Here is a 24418-nt window from a genome sequence, read left to right as displayed (position 1 = left end):
TATATAGTATCATAAACAATGTTATAGCAGGTCAATAGCTATTGCGCAATACGCTGATGAGTCATGATCATAAATTTAGAAGCATTGTTCTATTACTAGATTTTTCCTGAATGGATTTTTTGGAAGTTTCTAGAATAATTGTAAGGAGGTATAAATAGCCTGACTGCAGAAGTTCAAAATTCAGTTTACAGCGTGCATGTCTACAAGTCAGCAATAAAGGATTATATCATACTCTCACAGCAATTTCTGCATATTATTACTTATACATAGTTAGCCGCAATATTACACCCGGACGTCTTAACTCTTAGCCTTGTGCAGACATCAGGATACAATCACAACACCAGATATCTCGAACCTGTCACATTGCATCACCACTTTGTGACATAGACCAATTGATCTCTAAATGTAATAGCTGACTCTTTTTAATAAGACTGCTGAAGGTTTTAGGTCTCAATCCTGACAGTTTGAAAACATTTAATACACCTAATATCAGGTCTTTGCTGCTGCATGGTGCACCTGCTTGGCACATTTTATCCTCTATATGTAAAAAAGACTGGAGCAGATTCAACAAAGTGCATCAAAAATAATTTACCTTGACATATGGCATGAGGACTGACTAGCTTTGCTTTCACTACCACTGTTTGTGTTTGTGTAAATCATTTTAAACGTATCGCTAGTAATCCTGACCATTCGCTGAATCAAGTGATTGTTTTTAATATCTCAATAGACTTTCTGTGTAACAGGTACATACTCTGTTTACCGCCCCGAGATAACACACACTCAGAAAAGATAAAAGAGTTTTTTCTAGTTTTTATGAGATGTTTTAACAATGATAACATCTAGTTCATAATTACATGTAAGTGAGTGAGCACAATTATTTCAATACTGTCAACCATACAAATATTATATTGTTGGTGTGGATAAGGAAATAAATTTTACCCCTTTACCGACTTTAAGATTAGCTGTTCACGGAGTTCAGAAAGCTGAGCAGCCCTGACTCTATAATCCTGAAATCAGATATCACGCTATTTGCACTCTTGGTTCCGTGGCCTATATCCCTTTCAAGGTAAAATTTTTTGATGAAGCCATACAGGAGATGATTAGTGATAGAGTCATAGCTAAAGTTGTTGAACTCAGACTTTGGGTGGCTGCCCTCGTGGTGGTCTCAAAACCTAAAGGAAAAAGGTTTGTATATGCACCGATTATACGGAACTCTTTACTGAAACAGGGAAGTGATCAGGCCTGTATTCCCTGGGGCGGCTGGGCAGCTGGGCAGCTAGGCGGCTGAGCCGCCTCAATTTTTTAGTGATTTTTGGCGGCTAAGTACTAAGAATTGCAGTCTAAGCTCATTCACTTGGAATTTCCAACAAATAATTTACTAGCAACTAGCATTCTATACTGTCTTCATTATGATCTCGCCAAATGAGTGATCTTGTGAGACTTGTTAAGACTTGGAAACTGAACTTTATTGCTTATAGTGGGGGTGGGAAGAAGACCCCCAAACTTGCATTTTCCTTATCATATAAAACTTAATCAACGCAAAATCAAAACATCGATGAGGAGCACTATGGGCAGGCTCGTCTAAATAATCTTTTAATATTACACATATATAAAGATGCGGAAGTAGGCACAGAATCAGTTGTGAAAGATTTCTGCAATGGACACATTGACAGCACAAGAACTATTGCAGTAAAGAAGTAATAGCTCTTGTTCTATCAATGTTCCTTTCAGAAATCTATTACAGTAGTGTCATGAGTTTGATATTGTTCATTGAATAAAGAAAAAGTTTTGCCTACCATAAACCATAAACAATATATTTATGTCAATTTTGATGCTTACAATTGATTGCATTTATGCATACCTTGAAGGTTTTTGATGCTTAAAAGTTCCAGAGTTTTAGGGCGCTACCCCCCCCCCCCCACCCTGTTGGAGGCTTACACCGCCCCCAAGCCCTAGGTGTTCATAACTAGTCGCCTAAAATTTGCCACCCCAACTTGCAACTAGGGAATACAGGCCTGGCAGCGATATGATACTATTGAGAAAAAAGTTTGACTGCTTCCTGGGCTATAGAAGAATTTTCCCAGTGCATTCCTGATATGAAATAAGCTACCATTTAGACATACCATAACCACTGGTGTCATAGTTTGGCAACAGGTTCCTGGATCAAGTACCCCCAAGGATTCAAGGCTTTAAGCTTCGTCTACAAAAGCTTCAGTATTCAATGAAACATGTTAGCGGGTTTAAGAATTGAATTGCAAATGCTCTATCAAGATATAACAGAGTCGGCTAAAATGGTTCTGACCAAGCAAAAGTATGTTAAATTGAAAGCTATGTTGATGAACTAGTTCAATTGCACATTACAGATTCAAAACCTCAGTTACAGAAAATAGATCAGCAAACAGTTTGCATACTTTCCAAAGTTGTCAATTTTGTAAATGTTAGGGCTGGCCCAGCTACTTGAGTTCAGAAGACACCATGCCTAAAACATATTTTGACAGATTGGAGCTTACCAGGAGTTTCTTATGCTAGGAAATAAACTTATGATACCAACATGCCAAAGAGAGATGATCCTGCGGGACTGGCTTAGAGAGCACTTGGGTATTACAGAATTCTAGGCTAGGGCAGGTGCAGTTCATGGTGGCCACAGATGTCAAAGAATGTTGAGAGGGTGGTTAGTCAAATTAAGGAATGTCCTGCCCATAAAAATAGAATGACAGCCTCTAAAACCTACTGTAGTTTTTGACTGGCCTTGGCAGGTAATTGGTATTGACTTGCTTCAGGTGAAAGGTGAAACATATGTTAGTAATTAACTAATACTCGAGATATCTTGAACTTTTCCTACTAGGGAGGGCAGATGCTTTTTCCAGTAGACTTTTCACACATATGAAGTTTATGTTTGCCCATCATAGCATTCCAGAGCTTGTAGTCTCAGATAATGAACTGGAGTATGCCATTGACTGGTTTAGGTGATATGCATCTGATTATGGTTTCACATAGATATTACCAGCAGGTCTCACTATCATAGAGTGAATAGTGAGAGAGATGTGCAGACAGTCAAGAGTGAGTTGATAAAATATACTGGCCTATATTTTGGTCTACTTGCGTAACAGACCTCACCACAGTTTGAATTATTCTCACTCGAAGATCCTCACTCAGAGAGGTAAAAGAAACTGAAACCACTATGGTAACCCGCCTAAACAACTGACCTAGAGTCAAGGCTACCAGAACACAGTTGGTTCAGTGATGCATTGCTCAATACAATCAGAAGATGAACGGCAAACATAATAAGAGTGCTGTGGCTAAACCTCTCAAACTTTTGAGGGAAGAACAGGTAATGGACAGGGTCACCAAGCAAAGTGGTAAGGTGTTGGTAGAATCTGGTGATATGTCACACCAGATGGTAGTGCGGCCAGACAAAGATGGAAAGTTGGTATGCAACAGAAAAGATGTTAGATAGTACTAGTGATAGACAGCAGCAAGATGGCCAATGATCAAGGCATAAGTAAACACGTAAAGGGGCCACCAGAGGGCGTAGCTGACCAGCGCTGACAACTGCCGATGGCCATCTAACCGCAAGGAATCGGCATAACCTTGCTTCACGCTGCCCATAATATACCAATTTAAATCTGTATTGTTTTGCAACTTGTGGGACTAGGGTGGGCATGTTGAATTAGTTATGTTTATATCTAACATTGCTCATTATATTCCCACTTCTAAATATTGGTTTGTTGTCTACTCATGCTATTGATCATAATGTTTTACCGGTGCGGTATATTTCAGACTAGTTTTTAGTGAGTGCAGTATTCAGATTAGCCAAATGCTTATTACATGTACTTGAGAGATATTCTGGTCACATGATAAAGTATCTCCAACCTCACATATACTAATCGATATCTTATTTTTATTAATAACTGAGGAGTTATCCTCTACTCCCCGCATTCAGCAGTGTGTGGTCAGCATGCTATTAATCAACTGACCACACATGAATGAGTACGGTAAAACATTCTTATCTTACAACTGTGCATATTTGTTAGCTTATAGCTCTTGAACACAGGATGTTTTTGTTGCGTCTGAGTTCGGATCAAGGACCTGAGAATCGGAATGCTTTTGTAGCTTTTTATAAATATGCCTTGCAATGAATTTTTCAAAGATTCTTGACAAAATCTTGTTTACACCTGCTATAAATATGATAGCACTGCATCAGTGAATTGGTTTTTAATCAATGTGTAACTCCTTCTATTTTTGGTCCATCCTGACTATCAGCTATTAATGTAGGGGGTGACAACTTTAAATCATTTGGTAGATAGTTTCAGTTCTTTCATGACTTTTTCCCACTGAAATTATATTTTGGTTGTTGATAAAAGCTGGAGGTGAAACTTTCTATGAATTTGTACACTTCACAAATATCATCAGCTTTGCAACAACCAGTCCCAATAGTTCCCAAAGAAATGTGCACAAAATGTATTGTCCTTGACCTTTATATGCTGATTAAATGTACTCGCATAAGTGGGGCTGGTACCAACATATGATATGCAATAGAATTCTTCTACGCTGTAAATGATTGTAAGCAGCAACTGATGAAATTTTTTTAATTTTTTACGATATTTTATTTGAACCTTTACGAAAAACTTTGCAGGCTACTCTTTTTGAGAAATGTATGGGGATCCAAAGCTTTCACAGGAAACTGGGGTCCAGATTCTGAATTTTGGAAGGCAGTGACAGATAAAAGTACTCTTCCTGAAAGTTTAGGAAATGCAAGCAAAGGAATTTTCTGGATTTCCTTGGAAGACTTTGCTGAGTAAGTAGTTATAATCTAATAACAAAAGCTGACACTCAGAAGCCACATTAAGAGCATCAGGTAAAAAGATTCCCTCCCTCCAAAATTGAACCTAGAGATTTATATTTGAAACCGAGCTTGCCAAAATTATGCTACTCAACCACCTTTCCACTTCTAAGAATAATTGTACACATAGTTATTACACGTCGATCTCTTACAACACACTAATAATCAATAATTTAACCAATAAGTTAATTCAAGGTTTGATCAGAATTTAAATTTTAGCTTTTAGCTTTCTGTTTATCTGATAGCCTTCCTGAAAACTTAGAAAGTGCAAGCAAAGGAATGTTTTGGATTCCCTTGGAAGACATTGCTGAGTAAGTAGTTATAATCTAATAACAAAAGCTGACTGTCAGAAGCCACATTTAAGAGCATCAGAAAAAAAGATTTCCTCACACCAAAATTGAACCCAGACATTCATATTTGAAACCAAGCTTGCCAAAATTATGCTACTCAACCACCTTTCCACTTCTAAGAGTAACTGTGAATGTACTTCTTACGCATAGTAATCTCTCACAGCATTCTAGTAATCAATAACGCAACCAATAAGAGAGTTCAAGGTATAATCGTAATTTAAATTTTCAGTTTATCTGTTAATTTTGGAACTGTAAGTTATGTTTGCCACTCCTTATCTATATGTCCTCGTCTGTAATATCATTAAAATAAGTTTACAGATGAACTTACAAAAAATTCTATTAGATTTTATCTGAAAGTATAGTCACTTTTTATAACTTGCAATTCTTTCTGATGTTTGAGATAATCTGACTACCAGAATGTTTGAAGATTAAAATATGCAAAACTTGATCGCGGTTCAAACACTCCAGAGAAAAATACGTACAAAAATGGCGTCATTAGTTGTTTTCGTTGCTATAGCTGGTATCGGCTTTTGCATTCAAGTTTCAGCATTATGCGTCTTTATTCTTTTGATCTCTTTGCAATTATCAATTTCATGATTGCAGTTTCACTTGATCTGAGTGTTCTAATCGCGATCATGTTTTATTGATTTCAATTTTCAAAGATTCCGGCAATCACTTCACCTCAAAACCCAAAAAAATTGCAAATGATAAAAATGCTAATACTTTCTCCTAAAATATACTGAATTTTTGTGTGGTTCCATGTTTAATCATTCAGGCTTTCAATGTCATTTCATTTAAAAACTTCATTTGCAGTGAACGATTTTCTATAAATGTATGCTCTCTAAAATGAAACGATGCTTTAAATGAGTTTGTGTGATAATTATTAATTATTAATGACTATGGGTATCCACAGAACATTGCTGATACAGTTTCAATTCTAATAAACAATGGTTCATCTTAAGATAGGCTAGGTCAAAAATTAAATAATTATTGCAAACATACAATTTTGGAGCATTAACCGGCAAAATCAAATATCTTCAAAAATGAATAATGCGATGGGAGCCAGACTGACAAGCACAAATAAGGTCGACTGAGTTCGGGTCAGTTTAATCCGACTAATTCAAGACCGACACATAAAGGGGCAGAGCCAGAGCCCTTCTGCCTATATTTAAGAATCAAGCAAAAGCACAGAGAAGCAGATGCTACATGTATTTGCACTTCAATGTACAAGGATGCATTTCACTTGTATAAACAAGCAAAGCAAGTGTGTCAATGGTTTTAAACATTCTGTGTTGTTTCTTCTAGCTTAGGCTATAGCTAGTAAATGTGCCCCACAGGTATCCTAAAGCCAGGTTCCATATCGACTGAGAGACCCCGGCGGTAATCTTGTGCAGCAAAACATTTGCGGCGCTAGGCTCGTCGGCTTCTGTTTACATAAAGCCGCATCGCTAAAAATCACACAAAAATGTTCGCTCGCCATGCCGTTTCAATAATGCTGACCTTCATCTGTACAGTACATTTTGGAAAGGTTTTGCCTGCGTCTCTTCGCAAAATTTGAACAGCGCTAAACTGTTGCGTTGAACCTACGCGCTAAACTCGGCGCGTAGGTTCACATTTTACTGCTGATAGCTCTGCGGTTCTGTCGCCAGTGCTTGCGGCGTATATGGGAACCAAGCTTTAACAATATTTTGTAAAATAACCTAGCTAGCCTATGTCCCAGCCACAACTAGGCGCTTTGCATGTATTGCAACCAACTTTCTCAGAAGCGCATAAATTAGCAAATAGTCATATCGAGCATAGAATATACATGTATATTCGAGAACAAGTATATAGTGTAAGAGCACAACCAGTGTGCTCACAAGTATCACAACGTACTCTGAAATCTCAAAGAAGCAAGCTTTTCTTATATAGCAATTCAATGCCGCCTGATCTTTATCCAGCTCGCACATATGGTAGAGCAATAATTAATTGCAGTCGTCTAACTATTTCAACCACCATATTTCAAAAATAACGATAAAATCTGGGAGTTTATATCGATTTTTACAGACCTCTTATTCATTGCTACACAACACAATTAAAGCCACGCAATATCAACATGTTGGAGTAATCTTTTTTAGGATTTGATAAATCAGAGATAAATTTCCTTTTTGAACTGAACTTTTCTTCTGGAAGGGTTTAGCATGCAGTAATGTGGATACGAATGTGTTACAAGTAGTTGTAATCAGCTCAGGGTACTGTCTAATGATTGGTTATTTCTGAAGTTCTAATACAAGAGTTTAGGCCTTCAATAGTCTGATTGTATGATGCCTCATTCAGTATGTGTTATTTCTACTGGCTGGTAGCTTCTCCAATCCGTAGTTCTCGTATGTAAAGTATATTACGTTGTGATATTAGGCATCATCTGCTTTATTACTGCCAACTTGATCTTTTTATACTTGATTTTACAACAAAAGATATAATGGTTAATTTCATTAAAGGTTGATTTGCAATAAAATTCAAATTACAGTTATTTGGTATCAAAAGATTCACCATGTCTTACTCTGTTGTGTTGCGGGTGCCAAATATGTGGAAATGTGATTACAAGCTTTTAAAAGCTCAAAAAGGAAAAGCCGCCGTAGATTGGAATCTCTTTATTTCGATGACGTAGCCAAGAAATTTGATTATTGTCTTGTCACGTGATGCTCTCACGTGAATTAAAAGGCCAATGAAAAGCTCAATATAAAACTTATCGTAGCACTGGTTTATGACAAACACTTCGAGTTTTACCGAAGACCCCGTATCAAATATAGATGCTCGCTACTTTACAGTTTTGCTTCGGTTTGGTCTAATTGGCAAGTCGTAATCTAATGATGTGACCCAATACTTCGCAAATATTTTCTGCAGCACTTTTTGATTATCACAAGTGACCAACAGGCTCATCAGGATTATCAGACAATGATATGTACTCCTTCAAGTTAAGGCTAAAAAATTAAACGAATTTTTACAGTAAGTTATAAGATATCACTGCTAAAAGTGACAGCATTACGATGACAATAAAACAGACGCGTAAGAACAATAGACATGGTTTTATTGAATGTATGAAGTATATTTGTGAAAATATTTCAACGAATAATGTTGCACGAAAGTGTAAACAGAAACCATCTCTCACAACTACATCACATTTGGGCCGTTTTGGGAAGAGAATCCAAACTACGGCGGTCTCGTGTGGCTACGATTTTATATTCGTTTTTGAGCTTTTAAGAGCTTGTAATCACCTTTCCACATATTTTGCACCTACAACAGTGTACCAACAGAGTAAGACATGGTGAATCTTTTCTTATCAAATAACTGTAATATAAATTTTGTTGCAAGTCAACCTTTAAGTATAATATACAAGAGATGAATATAATAGGTAGACCTATTGTCTTACACACAATGAGAATAGAAATAAGCACGGAAAATAAGATTGCTAAGGGTGTTTAAAAATAGGTTAGTAGCTAAACATATAAAATACACTGAATTGGTACTGAATCTTTTTATATAAGTCTAGGCGAATGTTTGTTGGTTTGTCGTAGGCTTTAAACTGGTATTCAACTCAGGCACTGCTTTGCAAGCAAGTGCGGCTTAGTGCGCTAACTACTACACAACACGGTCACCTTGCCGTAGTGGATTAATTGTGTACGATGGAACAGTTGTGTACATACTTAGTTCACCCGTTAATATTTAATGATGGTTGATTAGAGTACACACACTTCCCTCTTCAGCTAGCACACTTGAACAAATAGAAGAAATAACCCAAGCCCAGACTTCTCCCAAATGCTATAAATATTAGGTATATATAGCATCAACCTAATTAAACTTACAATACACACAGAAACAAACACCTTTGTTTAAAAGTTAGAATGGTAAATGTTGTATATGTAGATTAAAAATAAAGCTTTCGTGCAAAAACCTTTTACACGTATCTTCTCCGTGCAACCCCAGGCTAGTTAGCTCGGTGATTATAAGTAGGAGAAGCCCATCATGAACTTATTCATTAGATGTAAATAGATTCTGTGTTGACTTTCTTTGCATTTCTTGTACAGGTATTTTTCCACGCTTGTAATTTGCTACGCTCGAGAGAATTACCATCAGTACCATATTAAAGCAAAGATACAACAATCTGGAGATGATGTATGGGAGACATTTGAGGTGGAGGTCTTCGAAGACACCTGTTTAGATTTTAGCTTTGAAAAAATTGAAGGGTGAGAGCTATCTCTTTATTCAGTGTATTCTAAAATGTGAAAACTGTATTAAATAGTACCATTACCAGGCGCAGGTCAAAGTGTGATATTGAACATATTGGTACTTGTGTTTTTTGTTAAATAACAGACAGAAGTTTCTGTTTCAAATACAATGCAGAGAAAGCAGCAAGCTAATCAGATTACGCTAAACAAAAATTGTAACACGGGGTCATAAAAACAATACTGTGGTTAATATCGAACACTATCAACTTCTACACCGAACGTGCGCATAACAACAAATGGTGGATTGCGATTCAAACATAAATTACCGTTCAGATTTCATTTTAAGATTTCACTTTATCTTGACAGTAAAAAGTTTCAGTTTAAATCTAATACTGAGAAATTACAGCATTATTAAAATGGGTTAGTAACAGCTGCAACTACTTAATTACATGAAAAGTTTCATAAGAGAGGCTTTTGATTTTCATCCTTTATAACAATTTTTGCATACAAAGTTTCAAAGCATTCATTGAGTACAAATCTAATTATTTTTCAACTCGTACGTTTGTTTAATGAATGTAATAGTGAAGTTTACTTATTATCTCATATAAAACATGATATCACTGATTCCTAATTATTTTTAGCTTATAACCAAAATTATTACAGCTTTTCTCAGATGTGAGTTTTCAATGTTATATTTAGTGGTGCGTTCTGGCAGCCAGTAAGATAAGTGTAGGTGTGCTGCTGGTAATATATGTGTAGGTGTGCTGCCGTTAAGATATGTGTAGGTGTGCTGCTGGTAAGAGATGTGTTGGTGTGCTGCCGGTAAGATATGTGTAGGTGTGCTGCCAGTAAGACATGTGTAGGTGTGCTGCCAGTAAGAGATGTGTAGGTGTGGTATGTTGAAGAGATGTGTAAGTGTGCTATGTTGAAGAGATGTGTAGCTGTGCTATGTTGGAGAGATGTGTAGGTGTGCTATGTTGCAGAAATGTGTAGGTGTGCTATGTTGAAAAGATGTGTAGGTGTGATGTTTTGAAGAGATGTGTAGGTGTGCTATGTTGAAGAGATGTGTAGGTGTGTTATGTTGAAGAGATGTGTAGGTGTGTTATGTTGAAGAGATGTGTAGGTGTGTTATGTTGAAGAGATGTGTAGGTGTGCTATGTTGAGGAGATGTGTAGGTGTGCTATGCTGAAGGGGAAAAACTGGGTACTTCAAAATAAGAAACCAAAATGCCATAAAATTAGAATAAAATAAAATGCCATAAAATAGAATTCAAACAAATAGAACAGCTTTAGCATAAAACCTTTCTATTTAAATAGAAAAATATTAAATATAAAATATTATATTAAATAGATGTTAACTGAAGTTGATTTATGTGAGTTTAAAAATGCACTGTTTATACATTTTGATTATATTATTATTACATACTAGTACACTGACAGTCCCAAGCGCCATGAGAGATTGTCATGTGTAATAAGTGTGTGTACAATTGTTTCGCAAAGCTGGAAGGTGGTTCAGTGGTGCAGTTGGCTGCAAAGCTGGATACCCAAGTCTAATTCTTGTGTGATGCATGTTTTTTCTAACGCTCTAGCAGACATACAGACAGACACTGCTTTTATTACAGTATAGATTATTATTATAATCTATTTGGTATTGTATTTGAGTTTTATTTGTATTTTAGAGTAGTTTCAGACTCTGATGCAATGTTGATGATCGCCTTTATATTTGATGACAATGAAAAGGTGGTTGGAACTACTAAGTGTGACCACATGCAGTCAGCTGTATGGAAAGCAAAGCTACTGAATCCTGGAATCTACAAAGTTAGAATGATGGCATTTTCAGAATGGAAGAGAAGGCGTAAGACTTGTTTTCTTAACAATAGAAATGTTAAAGGCTTCAACTATTAAAAATTAAAATCAGTCTATTAAATATTCTTGAAAATTTTATTGCAAGCTAGAAGCATTCATTTTCTTGTTAAAAATAAACTTGCACCAAGTTTCAGTAATTCTTATCAGAAAGTACTAATATTTTTTTATTGTTTATGATTATTTTTTATGCTTGAAATGATTTGACTGGCAGGACGTTTCAGGTTTAAACTCAATAAAACTTGATCACAATGACAATACCTAGATAAAGTTATAGTGCCGTTGTGACGTCTATTGTTGCGAGAAGACTGACAGGATCGAGACAGTTTACGCTACGATTTGACTGCACTAGCTGATATCAAATACTTTAATGATAACAACTAGTGACGTCATAGCGCATGTATTTTTCTGATCGTTTTAATTGCGATCAAGTTTTATTATTTTAATCTTTAAACACTGTGGCAATCAGATCACCTTAACCATCAGAAACTCTCAAATGATAAAAAATATCCAAACTTTTTAATAAAATCTAATAAAGTTCTGTGTAAATTCATCTTCAAAGTTAGAAAACTTCCACATCAATTGCTCAGTGAAACCTACATGTATGTTACGTTGTCTACTATACTATAAAATAACTCTAATTTTGTTAACCTTGCTTGAAATTGTTGCACTGAAATTAAGTGCAATGATTGCAAGCAAAGTTTCGAGCATTGCATTGTAAAAGATTTCTTTGAGCTGGTCTTCAACCTGTGACCTTCAGTAGATATCAGTTTACCACTCGCACCATTCTACTTCATACCACACTCCAGGAATAATTTCAAATATAACAAGAGCAATGTTTCCTGGGGTATTAAGGACAATTGTTTCTTAATAAACTCGATCACGGACTTTTGTCATGAAATAATGCGCTTCAAAAATGAAAGCATTTATGAGTTTCACCAGGTTTAATTGTAAAATTTTATAAAGCAAATGTGTCTACGTTTTAATAATATCTTTATAACTTGAATTTTAACCTATTTAGGTATCTACACAAACTGTTCAAACCATATCAGTTATTTGTTTTCAAATTAATATTTACTTGTTAAATTACAAATTGTTTTAAAATTTTTTGACTATAGTGAAATTACAAGCTTTCTAGCTGATCTGACACAGCCAGATACAGTTTTCTAGCAAAGATTACAATTTATTAATAGATGTATTATGTTGTCATTAACAGAATATTCTGTTCTTTATAAAAGCTTTATAGTCATGTTGTGTATTAAATGCACTATCTAAGAAAGTTGTGTCAGTCTGTTTTTGTGAAATAAACTAGAAAGGTTGAACTACAACAACGATTATTATTTACATTTGATTTCAGAGTCCACAGACTATAACCTTGTTGTCCACTCGAGTAGAGAAGTTGCTTGTCGAAAAGTAGCGGAGCCAGCTTCAGAACTTCCTCGCTATGTGATGAGATTAGCTGCTAATGTGGGACAGCAATATCAGGTAAGATGCTCTAAATTTCGAAGATATGTCTTCATAGTAGGTGTGATGGAAAGGTATATCGCTGATATGTTGAAAACTAGTATTATAGAAATGAAAGAATAATTTCAGCTCTAAATGTGTGTTATTTGACAGTAATGAGGCTAACAGCTCATTTCAGAATAAGGTACTAACAAACCATATTGAAGTGAATGAACACTGCAGAAGGATGAAAGATAGGTGGCAAATTGAGTGGCTACAAAACAACCACCTTTTTGCTATCATGGTATCATGCTGGTTCACACCTATAATTGAAATTATCTCTCTGGGATAAACTAATTTTTATAATGGTGATATTTCGGTTGTTGGATTATATATGTTTGAGTAAATACATATTTTACTTGTACATATATATTATATTATTATTTATTATATTGTTAATTTGGCTGTTAAAAGAATTTTATTAAATTATATTATCATACTTGTATAATAGATTGATTATAAAATGCTGTATATGCTTGCTTTTTAATGTAACCATTTTGGAAACTCTCCCTGTGACGGAGTTACTATTCTGAGCATTTTTGTGACCAGTAAAGTTCATTGCTAGCAAGGCTGGTAGGCACACTGATCCTAGTGTCTTGGAATGGTTGGCAGTCTCAAAAAGGTAGTTGGGCCAGGGCGGTCTGACTCAGAGATTACCTAATAAGTCTGCTTTAGTATCCGCTGATGACTCGACAATCATGGAGAGCTTAGTCCAGCTATATAGAAGCAGGTATCTATCTGTGTCAGTGGTTGATTGCTGGCAAATCTATCCCCAACATCTGGTGACAAATCTTCAATCATGGAGCATTTGGTGGTTATCGACTGCAGAGAACCTCGAAAGCATTGTTGGGGCAGAAGATCACAGCCCGTTGAACAATAATGCAACCCCGGCGAAAGAGACTAACTTTTAGAAGCAAATACTACTCTATCATGTTTAACTAGAGCAAATCTTGTTAAAGGCCATAAAATCATCAAGTAATTCATAATAAGTACACAATACTTTATAATCTGTGTTTTGTTGTTTCCATAGCTTTGTACTTTTTGAATCCCAAAACAATTTTTGAACCCACTAAACAAGTACACATGCAAGTTTAAAATGTTTAAGCATTGTTATAGAACAGGTAAGAAGTTTAGCATAAATAGTCCTTGACCTTAATGTCATTACTGAACAAGTTAATGTTAATAAATAAGTCAATTTAAACCTGTAATAGCCATTTAATACAGTGCAACCTTGACATAGAAAACTGATTTTTCCTATGACGAACCACCAGATGTTGGAGTAAATCTATATACATGTATGTACATATGTAAAATGAAGTGTTTGTATGTTCATCATATGTATGCCCAGTCAATAGTGATTGGTTAAAATACATCACGTGCAAAAAAATATTGGTTACTAGCAGGCCTGCGATTCAATGGGCCGTAAGAGACCATACTTTGTAATGATTGTATCCACAATTATGTCAAGATCTACACGTAAGAAGGTGGCTGCATGGTTTAGTGATAGTACGCTTGACTTTGGGTCTGTCTACCTGAATATCTAAGTGAGATAGACTTTAGACCGACTATAACTATAGACGGACATGGCTCTTATCATAGTAAAGGTTAAAATATTGGTTTGCCATTGTCTTCAGTATTAGATAGACAGCGTTAGAAAAAAAATTAGACTGCCCCGGAGCTGAACCTTGATATTCAGAGTTAAATTTAAGTGCGCTACCATAGGATCACTCGATCACCTTTGCACATTGAGGAGCAATTATACACATAGTTATTACACCTGATAATCTCTCACAGCGCATGGAACTGCTAGTGTAATAGACTCAAACGTATTCAAACCAAGTCAGGCTATATAAACCTGCTACAACTAACACAAGTAAACAGGTAACACCTGTGCGTGGGTCGAGACAATGGTGACTAAAGCATCAACTTCCATACAGTTTGGGAAGGTGAACTTAACACCCTAACAGAAACAAAAACAACAATTGTATAAACATTGAAAAGAATGACCTTCTGAAACCCATACACACCAGGCATTTTGTTTCAAAAATGCCATAAATAAGCTCGTCAGCATATCTGGCTGAGGGAAACCACTCACAAATTTACTCTGAGATCTAATATTCTAAAATTGGCAGCACCTTTTGAGTTTTGACCATCAGAATTAAAATTTAACTGAAGGTTTTAGTTTTGTATTAAAATGTCTAATGAGTAAAAATTGTGATTTTCAGCTCGACAACTTGACAAAACTTGTTAAGAGAACTTAAATGCTTAAAGGGCACAGCTTAGTTTGTGTACTGACTTTTTGAGGTCATAGCAATTGTATTAAAACCACAAATCCTTAGGCTATGGCATTGAAAAGACAACTCTTTGTGTTGTAGTTTGATCATTGAGCTATACTCTAGTTTCCACATTGAAATCAATATATTTATTAAAGAAAAGTTTTTATTACTTACTAAACACTGAATTCAAACACCAATTTGAACTTGCTTTCAGACAGGCTTTTAAATACGTTTAACAAACAACAGTAACTCAATAATAAATGAGTTCTCTGCTGAGTTTCTAATGTAAATTAAAATGAAAAAAGAAGACATCTTTAATTTTGAATTTTGAACATACAAAATAAAAAATGAGTAGTTTAGTTTAGTGGTTCTGAACCTTGTTGAACGTACTGAGCAACACCAACTTTATGTGGCCTTTTATCAAACCCTTTTTGATGAAAATTAAAAGAGGATTTTTTTAACATTCAAGGCAGGTATATGTTTTGATGGTGCACAAGATAAACTGTACATTAACATCACTGTCTTTAAAAGAACAAATCCAATACGATTTACGCACTCAAAATAAAATACATATTTTGTCATTAAGACATGACCTTGAAAATCAGTGCCACTTCTGCTTTTGCTTATGAGAAGCCTCCACTAAACCTCTGTGACTGACTCCCTGAATCCCAAAGCTTTGATCAAACCCAGGTCAAGAACCACGGCTCTAGTTGATTCTATTAGTAATAAGTCGGAATTGTAGCACCATATACTGATCAAGCTCAGCATACAGCGAATCAATAATTAAGTTTTATATAGCCTGTAGACTTGTCTTACTCGAAAATACTTTATCAAACTATTAAAGTAAAAATTACACTAAATATTTCTTGTGTCAAAGAATATCGTATATGATTATATATAAATATCGTATGTGATTATATAAGAATATCGTATTTTGAGTAGGGGCCTATATAAAAATATCATATAGGATTATATAGGAATGTCATATGATTATATAAGAATATCATATATGATAATATATAAATATCGTATGTGATTATATAAGAATATCGTATTTTGAGTATATAAAAATATCATATAGGATTATATAGGAATATCATATGATTATATAAAAATATCATATATGATTATATAATAGTATCATATATGATTATATAAGAATATCATACATGATTATATAAGAATATCATATATGATTATATAAGAATATCATACATGATTATATAAGAGTATTGTATATGATTATATAAGAATATCGTATATGATTGTATAAGAATATTGTATATGATTATATAAGAATATCATACATGATTATATAAGAATATCATATATGATTATACATGTATAAGAGTATCGTATATGATTATATAAGAATATCATACATGATTATATAAGAATATCATACATGATTGTATAAGAATATCGTATATAATTCTGTTAACTGTCAGGAAAAAGATGCCACCTTTTATATTCCGGATGATGATTTTTGGATTGGAGCAGTTATAGTTGCGTCGAACAACAACATAAGGAAGGAAACTCGCTGCTCAATACTACGGTCCAACTATAATAATGTTGTTTCTACAAGAACACTGGGTCACACTCTCGATACTCTTCCCCCAGGTCATAGGTAAGTTTTTGAATTGATGCATCTGGTTTCATTATAGACTAGTACATCGTCAGTCCCGGGGCTGTAAGCTATTGCCACGTGTGTAATTATTATGAGCCCAGTATTCTCAGATGTGAAAAAGTGGTGAAATGGGAAAATAGTAGTGCGCTTGGCTGAAAAGAGAAATATCTGGGTTTAAACTTGGTGCAGTGCAATCGTTTTTATAATGCTCATAGCTTATGGTTTCAAGTGGACAGGCGGACAAATAGACAGACGGACACGGCTCTTATTATAGTAAATGATTGAAAATTTGTGATATCCCATCATTTACGCATGTTGCACTTCATAGTTCCGGAACTACTATTTTGAAAGCAGTAAATTTTATATTATTTAAAAGCCAAAAAATACTGCATCAATTAATTTAAAGAATCTTATAATGGGAACAAATGTGTATGTGTAGTTGGCATCAAATAATTCTAAATGACCCATTATTATTGACGAACACGCCTGAACATGCGAAAAATATTTTGTAACAAGAGGGTCATAACCGGTACACGCAATGCATCAATTCATACATCAATTAATACACCCAAACTTATTTGTTACATGTGTAATGCTGGGTATTCAGCTAGTACTATATCATAAACTAATATCACTATTTTTGCCAATACATAATGTGATTTATTTCAATAACAGCTACACATTACTATAATGTTAGTAATATATTAAGCAGAACAAACGATTTTGTTATGTTGTTAATGAGATTATATTATCAAACTGGACCATGTTTTTATTAACTTACCTCATATTATTAAAACCAGTCATATTGTTAATAAAAGTCGTATTATAAATGCAAGTCATATTATTAATGTAAGTCATATTATTAATATAAGTCATATTATTAATATAAGTCATATTATTAATATAAGTCATATTATTAATATAAGTCATATTATTAATATAAGTCATATTATTAATATAAGTCATATTATTAATATAAGTCATATTATTAATATAAGTCATATTATTAATATAAGTCATATTAATAATATAAGTCATATTTTTCATGTAAATTATATTATTAATGAGAGTTTTACTATTAAGGTGATAGACGTGTTATATTTATAATATAAGTCACTAAACAATAATGCAAGTCAATAAACACATAATTAACTGCACAGTGTGAGAGTTCCTGTTGCTCTGTTCTCTGTCGCTTCCACGGCGTCTTATATTGTTCCTGGCTTGGTTGGGCTTCGACCATCGGTGGTAGGACCGACTCGACAGCCGACCTTTGGCTGAGTGAAAACGTTACCAACGGCTGGGTTATCTACCGAGTCGTGGCTCAGCTCGGTCCTGATGTCTTTCACCCCGAGTGGGAGGTCTTTTCATTTGGGCCTGGCCCCTGCAATGTGACAACACAATAGTCATAGTGTGGCCACCACCACACCCAGTCATATTATTTTTTTAAATAATTTGATTAAATTTGTATAAAATGATCAAATTAGCAGGAATAAAACAGATAATCACTAATAGCCCAACTTGCAATATCTCAATTTATGTATGAGTGCAAGTATTGGAATAAATGTCAGCTACAGTAGTAAAAAGAAACACTAGTAGTAGAAACAACACATGGATGCTCAAAGCCACATTCAGTGCATCATCGTGTAATCATATTATTGAAAGCCTGAACTCTTGCGGAAAACCTCTCAGAAATAATCAAGCACTAAATAGGACTCTAAGCTAGATATCTGTTGAGTTTCTCTGTCGTTATCCATTGATTACTGCTAGCAATAACATACCAACATTAGTTAATGCTAAACCGATCCAGACAGACGGCAAATGATTTTCTAATCACATCAGCTGTTTTATGATGTAGATTGGAGGACGTGTGAATGCTTATTTTTCAGCTCACAAAATGCCATAAACTTTTGTAAGTTGGTTGTACAAACACTGAAGTACACTATCAGTCAACATAGCTGTATACACTCTAAATAGGAAGTGTACACAGCTAACTACTTCACAATTATTTAGGCAACTGTTTTGCCTATTCATGAGTCTCTAAGTGTACATCGTGTTTTGTAAACAAATATAAATAAAGTGCTGATCTCATTGTATATTTGATGAATAATTTAGATAAAGGTGCACTAAATTCAAATACATGTACTTCATAGGAAACTGCACCACAAATTCTGCTAAGGACGTTTTAGCCAAAAATGCAATAAGTTAATTACTATAGGTATAGAATTTTAGGTCTGATAAATAATTTCTGTGTTTATAGCCAGATCGTGCAAATCTTGACAAAATCGGACCTTACGGTTGTCCCTTGGCATGCAGAATTTGTTATAAAAGTGAAATCAGCAGAAGAGATGCAAGGCATGTTAGTGTCCAGACATCATCCCGCCCTTGTAGACGAGCCTTCCTTATTACATAGTAACTTACCAACATGTGAAATCTTTCACCACCAAGATGATCCTAATATTTAGATCAGACTTATTTTCATCAATACTAAACTTTTATCAAAATATTTCTTTGAAAAATGTTGTTTGCATTTGGTTAATTTTGCATAGCAAGATGGTATTCTGCATATTGGTAAAATTACTAACTTCAGTGAGATCTTATTTGTTTTAGACCTGATATAATCTCAATTTAGAAATAAAGTTGCTTTTTGTTTTAGCATGATTTGAAATAATTTTTGTTTGAATATGTTGAGCTTTTATGCATGATGAAATAAACAATAAGTTAAAAACTGTTGCATCTCATTATTATATCATCAGCTTTTATTCATAGACATAGGAATGTATGTACCTTATGATGAAGTTTACTAACTATGGTATATCAGCAGCTTTCAGCTAACATTACTGTATTTGTCTGTTAAAAACAGACTGATGTTCGCTCACAGTAGCAATCATACTAATAACAGGATTCATTTTTATGCATATCTTAGTGATAGCAAACAATGACAACTGTTAATGCATTTCAATGCTCCACAGTGGTGTTCAAAAATATGGTCTGCATTAAAATTTTCAAGTTATCCAGCGGTTTTGTAAAAAGAACTAGGCTACGGAGTTTTTTGATTTAGAACTAGCAAAGTTTAGGATCAAAAAGAGTTCCTTTAACAAGATCTGCAAGGATCTTTTTAAAAAAGCAAAATCTAAGTATTATACTTTGAGTTTACTTCTTAAATAAATGCAAGTTTAAACTCATTCTAGCTGGTAATGTCACAACATACAAAATTCAAGTTTTGCTATTGCCTACACTTTTATATCCGTGTAATAAAATATTATAACAAAGAGTCAACAGTTCTGTGAAATAAATAAAATATATTACCTTTGCTATAGACCAACTGTTGAACAATATTGGTGGCTGTAAAAGTGCGCGTTTAGGCTTGAAAGGATTTCATTAGTACTTAATGGGCCAGACTTTGTTTTGAAGAGCATCTTATCAGCTTCTTGGCATGTTGTCTGCCAATTTCTTTAGATATACTGATGTCACCACTCTATAGCAAACTTCAATTATGAAAGTTATATTATTAACATTAGTCACATTATTAGTATAAGTCAAAATTATTATTAACATAAGTTATACTACTAACATGAGTCATGTTATTAATATAAGTCATAGCTAATTTTTGTCGCACAGTAATAAGATGACACTGCAGAAGATTTAATAGCTCTAAACGCTGTTACTATTGACGGAGTTGCTATGCAACTTCAAAATAGTTCTTCTACTAAGAACTTTTATTCACAACATTAAATATCTAAACCTGTTATAAAAAGTGCAAGTTTGTTGTTGTTGCTTTTCATCTCAAATTATCCCGGTCTGTTTACTGATTGCAAGCAGTTAACTCTTCTGTAAATCTCATTACGTTTTTAACATATATTTGATATATTCTGATACACTGACCACTTATATTCTGATACACTGACCACTTATATTCTGATACACTGACCACTTATATTCTGATACACTGACCACTTATATTCTGATACACTGACCACTTATATTCCGATACACTGACCACTTATATTCTGATACACTGACCACTTATATTCTGATACACTGACCACTTATATTCTGATACACTGACCACTTATATTCTGATACACTGACCACTTATATTCTGATACACTGACCACTTATATTCTGATACACTGACCACTTATATTCTGATACACTGACCACTTATATTCCGATACACTGAACACTTATATTCCGATACACTGACCACTTATATTCTGCTTAAGCAGGTGTTTTGCACCAAACTCAAACCATGAGTGGCAAGGAGTTTCTGTAGGACTCATCCTTCATATCAATAAGACATAACCTACATATACATTATACGTATATCAGTATACGTATTTTAAAGAAGGTTCAACAAGATTTAATTTGATGAAATATCATAGTCTGCATTTTTATTAGCTATTATTTTTGTTTTCTTTTCAAGAAATAACATTGAGTTTAGCTAAAATTATTCATACAAATAACAGCTTAAGTAATTTTACTACTATTATAGGTTGTTGATATTTGTAGAAACTAAACTCCTTATACTATTCTAATTAGCAGCAGCAAATTAGTTTTCAAGATAAGTTTTTCTTCAATTTTTTGTGCAGCATAATTTGCTTTACGCTGAATAAAGTTGGATAGTGTATTGAATGACATACACGTTAGTCTCTGGCATTAATTTATTAAACATGTAACGCTCGAAGAGTTTTTATTCACATAATTGTTATTAGCATGTGTCTGGGAGGCAGCAGTCAGCAACCAGAGTCAGCAATATCAGAGATGACTATATGTTCAGCTCACCTGTCAACACTTGACAGTCTGTATACCAGTTTTAACAGTTTTTACTGTTACCTGCGATATTGCTCAACAAAGTTACTCATTAGTGTTTTCACCTTTTTCACCTGAAGATTACTCATTTAATATTTGACACTAAGAGATGGTGTAAGTCAAATGCGCTGCTAGAAATAACATGCAGGTAATCATTGTATCTGTATAAGGTCAAAAATTATTTGTTAAACAATGCTAAAAGTATAAAAAGCAAATCCAAATTTCAACTCAGTAATAATCATAACTCTCTGCTTGTTGGTGAACTGTCAGGTTGTTGAATGTTTTGATCTTCACCGGTTTAACGCGGTCTAATAATTTTGATTTTTGCTATTTTTGTAGATAACTTCAAGCTACAACACTAACCACTGTCGTACCATCACAATGTCACACCTTATTAATATGCTGCCACACAGCAACACAACTTTCTTTTCATGTTTTAGACATGCAAACTACAGGCAGACAAGGGAAAGTAATAATGTTATTGTGTAGTTAGGATTCAAAAACTGAAGGCTATAAAACTGTGTCATAGCCTTAAAACTGTTGATTTAGGCAACAAAGTTTGATTTTCTATATTTTAGAATTATGGCATGTAGAATTGATTAGCATCAGAAACTAGCCACAGCTGTAGACCCAACGTTAGTACCAAAAACCATGTCAGTTTTATGTAAAGTTTTGTATGTTGTTATAGTTGTCAATTGGGTCGCACAACATTTAGTATTTACAGCTGCTACTCCTATATTTCTGGATGAACCACGAGTTACCTTTAAAAAGGTCTGACACTTCCTAAAGCAATTTCAGGTTTTATGTAATACGTGTAAATAAGAAAGCTGTTCTATCTCATCCTAATAAGAGGCTATTGTAAGCTGAGTTCTAACATGCGTCACGTTTCATTATTAAAAAAAGGTCCTTATTTTTAGAATTTTTCAGGTCTCCAAAAATTTTGTTTTATAACATCATGATTACAAACAAATCACATTCAAATATCAAAAAATTAAGGGGAAAGGGTGAAGGGCAAAGGCTACATATCAGTTTTTTTTAGACAAGACAAGTGTAACGTACACAGTTTTTCCATTCTAGATTAAACAGAAGGCCAGTATTTCCCAATGAGCTCTAAAAAAAATATATTCTCACTGCAAGCTCATTGGCATTTGGTAACATGTTGCATTCTTAACTATTTCATGCAATAATGGTAAACTATTTCATGCAATAATGGTAAACTATTTCATGCAATAATGGTAAACTATTTCAAGCAATAATGGTAAATTATTTCATGCAATAATGGTAAACTATTTCATGCAATAATGGTAAACTATTTCATGCAATAATGGTAAACTATTTCATGCAATAATGGTAAACTATTTCATGCAATAATGGTAAACTATTTCATGCAATAATGGTAAACTATTTCATGCAACAATGGTAAACTATTTCATGCAATAATGGTAAACTATTTCATGCAATAATGGTAAACTATTTCATGCAATAATGGTAAACTATTTCATGCAATAATGGTAAACTATTTCATGCAATAATGGTAAACTATTTCATGCAATAATGGTAAACTATTTCATGCAATAATAGTAAACTATTTCAAGCAACAATGGTAAACTATTTCATGCAATAATGGTAAACTATTTCATGCAATAATGGTAAATTATTTCATGCAAAAATGGTAAACTATCTTATGCAATAATGGTAAACTATTTCATGCAATAATGGTAAACTATTTCATGCAATAATGGTAAACTATTTCATGCAACAATGGTAAACTATTTCATGCAATAATGGTAAACTATTTCATGCAACAATGGTAAACTATTTCACGCAATAATGGTAAACTATTTCACGCAATAATGGTAAACTATTTCACGCAATAATGGTAAACTATTTCACGCAATAATGGTAAACTATTTCATGCAACAATGGTAAACTATTTCATGCAACAATGGTAAACTATTTCATGCAATAATGTTAAACTATTTCATGCAACAATGGTAAACTATTTCATGCAATAATGGTAAACTATTTCATGCAATAATGGTAAACTATTTCATGCAATAATGGTAAACTATTTCATGCAATAATGGTAAACTATTTCATGCAATAATGGTAAACTATTTCATGCAATAATGGTAAACTATTTCATGCAATAATGGTAAACTATTTCATGCAATAATGGTAAACTATTTCATGCAATAATGGTAAACTATTTCATGCAACAATGGTAAACTATTTCATGCAACAATGGTAAACTATTTCATGCAATAATGGTAAACTATTTCATGTAATAATGGTAAATTATTTCATGCAATAATGGTAAATTATTTCATGCAATAATGGTAAACTATTTCATGCAACAATGGTAAACTATTTCATGCAACAATGGTAAACTATTTCATGCAATAATGGTAAACTATTTCATGCAATAATGGTAAACTATTTCATGCAATAATGGTAAACTATTTCATGCAATAATGGTAAACTATTTCATGCAATAATGGTAAACTATTTCATGCAATAATGGTAAACTATTTCATGCAATAATGGTAAACTATTTCATGCAATAATGGTAAACTATTTCATGCAATAATGGTAAACTATTTCATGCAATAATGGTAAACTATTTCATGCAATAATGGTAAACTATTTCATGCAATAATGGTAAACTATTTCATGCAATAGTGGTAAACTATCCCATGCAATAATGGTAAATTATTTCATGCAATAATGGTAAATTATTTCATGCAATAATGGTAAACTATTTCATGCAATAATGGTAAATTATTTCATGCAATAATGGTAAACTATTTCATGCAACAATGGTAAACTATTTCATGCAATAATGGTAAACTATTTCACGCAATAATGGTAAACTATTTCATGCAATAATGGTAAACTATTTCATGCAACAATGGTAAACTATTTCATGCAACAATGGTAAAC

At 33.7% G+C, this 24418-nt stretch overlaps 1 protein-coding gene across 1 annotated transcript; it reads left to right on the top strand.

Moving 5' to 3' along the window:
- The first annotated feature begins 3268 nt into the window (after nucleotides 1-3268).
- LOC137406898 (calpain-15-like) lies at nucleotides 3269-18069 on the top strand. Its single transcript, XM_068093500.1, has 7 exons — nucleotides 3269-3426; nucleotides 4637-4798; nucleotides 9258-9416; nucleotides 11077-11252; nucleotides 12618-12745; nucleotides 16488-16666; nucleotides 17916-18069. The coding sequence occupies exons 1-7, from the start codon at nucleotides 3269-3271 to the stop codon at nucleotides 18067-18069; spliced, it is 1116 nt and encodes a 371-aa protein (XP_067949601.1).
- Nucleotides 18070-24418: the final 6349 nt, after the last annotated feature.

Source organism: Watersipora subatra, chromosome 10 (genome assembly GCF_963576615.1).
Source record: "Watersipora subatra chromosome 10, tzWatSuba1.1, whole genome shotgun sequence".
NCBI classification, from domain to species: Eukaryota; Metazoa; Bryozoa; class Gymnolaemata; order Cheilostomatida; family Watersiporidae; genus Watersipora; species Watersipora subatra.
Note: the sequence above shows the minus strand (reverse complement) of the source record. Positions and strands in the feature narration are given on the sequence as shown.